This window comes from Denticeps clupeoides, chromosome 2 (assembly GCF_900700375.1).
Source record: "Denticeps clupeoides chromosome 2, fDenClu1.1, whole genome shotgun sequence".
Classification (NCBI taxonomy): domain Eukaryota; kingdom Metazoa; phylum Chordata; class Actinopteri; order Clupeiformes; family Denticipitidae; genus Denticeps; species Denticeps clupeoides.
In genome coordinates, this window is record NC_041708.1 from 6,365,575 (window position 1) to 6,371,574 (window position 6,000).

The 6,000-nt window shown below is 45.5% G+C and overlaps 1 protein-coding gene across 2 annotated transcripts in view; it reads right to left on the minus strand.

The window, feature by feature from the left end:
* The window catches only part of grid1b (glutamate receptor, ionotropic, delta 1b), a 231,555-nt gene extending 226,139 nt beyond the window's left edge, over positions 1 to 5,416 (minus strand). For both annotated transcript variants that reach the window (XM_028969607.1, XM_028969606.1), the window contains exons 1-2: positions 5,230 to 5,416; positions 1,170 to 1,325 (exon numbers count right to left, since the gene is read on the minus strand). In XM_028969607.1, the coding sequence (XP_028825440.1) occupies positions 1,170 to 1,325; positions 5,230 to 5,383 (310 nt within the window). In that variant the 5' untranslated portion in view covers positions 5,384 to 5,416. The remainder of the gene's footprint in view (positions 1 to 1,169; positions 1,326 to 5,229) is intronic.
* Positions 5,417 to 6,000: the final 584 nt, after the last annotated feature.

Consider the following 6,000-nt stretch of genomic DNA (forward strand, 5'->3'; position numbering starts at 1 on the left):
TGTCCGTGACCCTTTGTCCCTCAGGTCAGCTGTGCTATGCTCTACACCTAGTTCTATAAGTCAGAACAGTACATATACAAATGTAGAACCACGACCCTGCTATAGGAATTCTTTGGAAAAATGTCTGTCACCAAAAGACAGGAGAAAAAGATAAACACAGGCACAACAAAAAGTGCGCTCTGTGCAGCACACAAGCCTCAAGGGACGGACTATATTCACATCCGAGCCCGGCAAACATGCCAAAATATTCACATATTAAACGTACCTGACAGCTTGCATCCAAAGCCCCACGTCCCATTAAAAAGTGTCAAAAAGTGACCGCTTTCATTTTCTCAGACCAAAAAACGTGAGCAGCCTTTATTAATTATGAAGCCTGAGGTGATGGGAGAACTATTAAATGTTAACGCGTGCGTCTGTATGCCTTTAAAAATGTCTGCCAATGTCATTGCGTGATCGTAGTGTGGGGCAGAGCATTGTGCCTTTTTACTTAATTTGTTAATATTTCATTAAAACAAAACTTATTTTATTTTGTTTAATGATGAATTGCTATTTTTGTATGGTGAAATGGTGAAAATGATTTGGGAGCCACTGCCTTACATCACTTACACACAGTTACAGCCATAACACAGAGCGTGGATTGGTGGTAAACACAAAGAACAGAGGCCCAATGACACTCATCCTCGTTCAGCTGAAAATAGGCCCTGCCCAAGTTAAGCATAAGGTTAATTGCGCATATGCCACACAAACACACTCACACACACACATATATATTGTATATATATATAAAATCACCCTCAAACCCCAAAAACTTCAATAATTAATTGCGAGTGAATGACAAAAATTGTGCCACCATGAGTCATAAATTACTTTTCTGAAAGAATCTCCAGAAGGCAACTCTGGACCAGCCTGCAATTATGTGGAAAATTACTATTGAGTCTGGGTCGACTCAATACTTCCACCTAGCTCTCTGTCCACAGAAAGCACCACTAGGTTTTTTTTTTTTTTTTTTAAGTCAGACAATGTCCGCTGTCAATAGCTTCATACCCCTTCTCATCGCCTCTTCTCCCTTTTATCAAAAGTCAGAGAAGGTACCGCAGCTGAATCTGAGCCTCCACACAACAGGCAAATTGTCTTGTCAGAATCGCTTAAGTGCGCCCAAACGCATTTACCTTCTTGCACGGCCTGGAACGGGTTGTTGGGCTCGATGAATTTTATGGAATGGGTGATTTTCTCGCTCTGCAAAATGTCATCATTGAGGCTGAGGTCCGAGATTGCCAGCTGGAAAACCTCATCGTCCCTCACTGCGTTTTCCTCAAAAATGGCACCTGTAGGAAGAGACAACATTGCACACCAAAGTTCAGAAATTGCACCTATTGGTAGGAAATGAATGTGTACATGAACCGGTGTTGCAAGATGCAGGACAAGGAACAAACATCGCTTTCATTTCTGCCGGTTTCAGTACCATGGAGAGCAGTCATTAAGCTCAATGTGTTGTTATTGGGTTTCAAACTTTTTTTTTTACATTATGTATTATGTATTAAAGCATTTTTGAGCTCGTGCCCATGTTAAACATATAAAAATATGTAGTATATCCTTTTTATTCTCCAAACTTTTATTAACTTATTTTTTTATTAAACCTTTACAGTCACAAAATAAATATGTTTCTAGTCACTAATAAACAAAATAAAAATAAGAACACTATTTTCAAACTGGTACTAAGTGCAGTGCTACGATAAGTGTGCCACTAGTTTGGTAGGATTTATATAAATAAAAAGACAGAACAATCAGGACCTGAAACACTTTGAGTGAGATCTGTCAATCAATGGGCTCCTCCCTTTTTAAAATCTGTTTATAATTTTTTATTAAATATTGCCTTCTGTGTGACAGAAATCCTGAAATAGTCCATAGTAGTGGCTCTCAAACCTTTTCTTTGCTTGGATGAAGAAGATATGTTGGTGTTAAAATTCAGCGAATAATGGAAATCCGATGAATATCATAGAAACAGAAAGGCAGTTTTTATATAGCACAGACCACAGAATAAACTCCAGGACAACTTTTATTGGCGTCCGTTCTGAATCCCGAGGGCTCCAGCGTACAGGTGGTGGACGGAATGGGCGGACAGACAGGTAAAATTTAGCTGATGTATAACGGGCGTGTTCTTCCCATTTAGCGGGAATGAGAATGCCACATCTGCTCATTCCATTTGCCAGTGAGAGCAGATTGGATTCCCAGTGTTTGAACTGGCTTTCCAATTACCGAGCTTTGGATGGCCCGAGCCTGGGCAAATCAGCACATCAGCCGCTGAATCATTTCCCCGTCGGACTCACACTCGGCGGGACAGCCTTATTTTTCTTCGGGCCCCCGGCATTTTTTGGTCCGGCTTGATAACATTGATGCGTGTGACAAAGTGGGAGCTGGGGACGCGGGACGAGGTCGCGCTCTTATTCCGACCATGTCTCCACCGGCGAGTTCTGCTGATTACGGCACCTCGGAGGATCACCTGCTCCGGCCCAGGTGTTGTGTATAAAGCACAACCGTGGACAAAAGCGCTGCCGAGAGCTGGTAGAGGGGAGGGGAAATGCCACATGGGACGGCAACAGCGCTGCAATATCCAGCGCTGCATGGTACCATGACTTCCATATACACCACTGTTCAAAAGGTTTAGGGCTATTTACAAATTTCCTTGTATTTCCATGGGAAAAAAAAACGTGGAATGAGTTTGAACCAAAAAAAAAGACAAAAAAGACTACTAAAAGAATAATAAAAGTTTGAAGTAATGATGTAATCGAACCAACATCTGCTAATGAACTAGATACTGTGCTAGTGTGAATTTGGCCAGTTTTATTGCTTCTTTAATCACTGAAATAATTGAAAGGCAATTTCTAACAATAGTGACAGACTTGGGTTAACGAACACAGCATTCCACCGGAACGCCAGACTAATTGTTGTTCCCCTCATCGTGTATTCAGGTATATTGACTACAGCCATTTCCAGCTCAGAGTCGGTTACAACGATGTTGGGACTGAAGTTTTCACTCTTTCGATGTCCTATTAATGCAAAAACAAGGACGTTTCTAGACTACCTGAAACTTTTGGACTGTGTACCTCAGTACCTCAACTGTAGGAACATTGCAGATCATTCAAAAATTGTGTGCAGCATTGGCTCAGTGCAGTGTCACAATGTTGCATTCATTTTTTACTGCATTGAGGGTGGGGACGTCGAACCTCTGTGCCAATCCATGTGTGAAAGTGATCTTTCATGCTCCTCGAACCATTCTTTCACAGTTAGAGTTTGATGAATTGGGACATTGTCATCTCAAAAGGAAGAGAAAATAATTCATTGATGGAAGAGTTGCAACCATTCTGGAAATCACCTGACTTCCACGTGCTGTTCCGGCAACCCAGACCTGAACGCCTGCAGCAGCCCCGGGTCATAACACTGCATCCACCGACTTGTACATTAGGCACTATGCATGATGAGAACATTGATTTATGGGCCCTACCTTCTTATCCTCATGCACCCATCACTCCAAAACCGGGTCAGTCTGAAGTCATCCCACCACATGACCTTTTTCTTTTGCATTGATCCAGAGTCCAAGCTACATACTTTCTAGCAAAATGTAAACCCTTTTTTTGACACAATTACCCTCATGAAAAAGTGCTTTTTCACATGGTTAGTTCCCCAGTGCATGTGGGAAATGCATTTATACTCACGATTTAGCCAGATTTGTTGGTTTGAAATTAAATTTACAGCATTTATCAGACGCCTTTATCCAGAGCGACTTTCAATCAGTAGTTACAGGGACAGTCCCCCCATGGAGCAACTTAAGAGTTAAGTGTCTTGCTCAGGGACACAATGGTAGTAAGTGGGGTTTGAACCTGGGTCTTACCCACTAGGCTACTACCACCCTTTGTGACCCTTTGTAACTCACTTTTCTTCAGCAAATGGTTTTCTGGCCAATGAGAAGGTGTTTTCTCATGCCCAACCAACAAATCACTGACCCATCAAAAACTATTGGCTATTTGTTCATTCTGTCGATCACCTTCTAGGTTATCGTTGGTGTAAAAAAAAATTATCCGCAATTTACAACTTGTGGATCCTCGCAATAGAGCACAAGGAAGCATCCAGAAGCCAAAACGCAACCACGTCACCGTCACGTTGCGTGATTGCCGCTCCGCGCAGCCTGTGCCGAGTTGCCTAGGCTCCTGCTGACTGACGGGGGGGGGGGGTCGATCACGTGATCGACGGGCCTTGAGACGACCAGACACCCCACGCACACGACCACCGAAAATAAATAAATAAAAGGTGGAAGTTTTGTCTCTGGTCACTCAGCGTGACCGCTGCGTATCGCCTCGGACCGAGACACTCCGGTCCGAAGCTTGGAAGCTTTCGTTAAGAACGCGTTTAACGCGGACCGGGGCTGCCGACGAGACTCCGTTTATGAAAATGCACATTTAAATATCCCGCTTTTGTCGACAAATGGGCGCCATCGCCGATCGCAACGCCGTCTCGCGACAGTCTCGTTAATAGAACCGAGGATGATGCACATATCGGCTTATTAAACATAATAAAATCCCAGCCTCGCACTCTTCTGTCCGTGCTCGTGTCTTATGAAAGAAAAAAGTTTATATTTCTGGCCTTTATTTATTTCCCAGCGTGCGTGTGTTGTCCTTTTCTCTCTCTCTCTCTCTCTCTCTCTCTCTCTCTCGATCTCTCTCTCTCCCTCCCGGTTTATTTACTCTGCCGGGGCTCTATTAACATTTCCATCACGTTCCATACAAAGTTCAAGCTTATAGACGAGCAGGGAGAGGGGGGGTGCGGTGGAGGAGAGTGAGCGAGAGAGAAAGAGAGAGAGAGAGTGGATAACCAACTCGCCCCCCCCCCCCCCCCCCCCCCCCCCAAACACCATCACCACCCTCCTCTTTTCACCGCACACTGGATTAGTTTTCGCGCGTTAACGCGTTTATTAGCTGATCCGTGGGGGGGTGGTGGGGGGTGACGGTTACTTTACGACGTGGACGCGCCGGAAAGCCGCGCGTGGGCGCATTGCGCTCTGGGTTCTTCGCCGGTGGCATCTCACGGCAAGCAGAACAGGATTTTTTTTTAAATGATTATTATAATTAAAACAAACCCCGTTAGACAGACTTGGCTTGGTTTAAGTCCATTGTTAATTATCATTGTTAGTAATTTTTGTTGCGTGTTGAATATGAGCTGGAGGAGCTTTCTTACCGATGTGAATGATGGAGTCCGCGCGCGCGCAATTGCTTCGCAAAATCCCAAAGAAAAGGCAAACCAGCAGCAATTCCATCTCCGTTTCCCGGGGAAGGCGCTCATCCGCGATCCTCTCCTGGCCAATTCCAAAGCCGAGCGGGACGAGGCGCATGCGGGCAGTGAGAACCAAGCCAGGGGAAGAAAATCCTCCAAGAAATTAAAAAAAAAAAAAAAAAAGACAACAACAAGAAACACCCCCCCCTCAACAACAAAAAAAAAAAGAAAATTAAAACCCAGCGGCAGCGGCTTCGCTTTTCGGACCGGGGCCGGTTCGGAGGCCGAATAAAAAGAGCGGCGCGTCGATGTCCGAGGATGGGGAGGGAGGGAGGGGGGGAGGGAGAGAGAGAGAGAGAGAGAGAGTGGGTGTGGGTGGGAGGGGAAGGAGAAGCCGACGAGAGATTGGAGGAGCGGCTTGAAGGGTTCCGGGGCTCCCCGGGCAGGTCCTGCTTTATCCGGCTCCTCGCGAAGTCTGAGACATGACCGAAAAAACTGCAAAAAAGCTGCGGAGGAGGAGGACGGGGAGGAGGAGGAGGGACTCTCTCTCTCTCTCTCTCTCTCTCTCTCTCCCGGCCCACGTGACTGCAGAGGATCTCTATCTGTCGGAGATCGGGCGGAGGCGAGATCGGAGCCCGGTTTACTGGCAGAGGGAACGTCGGTACCGGGCGCGCGGAGCCGGTAACTTTCAGTCTGAAGTTAGAGCTGATGAAGGAAAGAAATATATAAATCCCG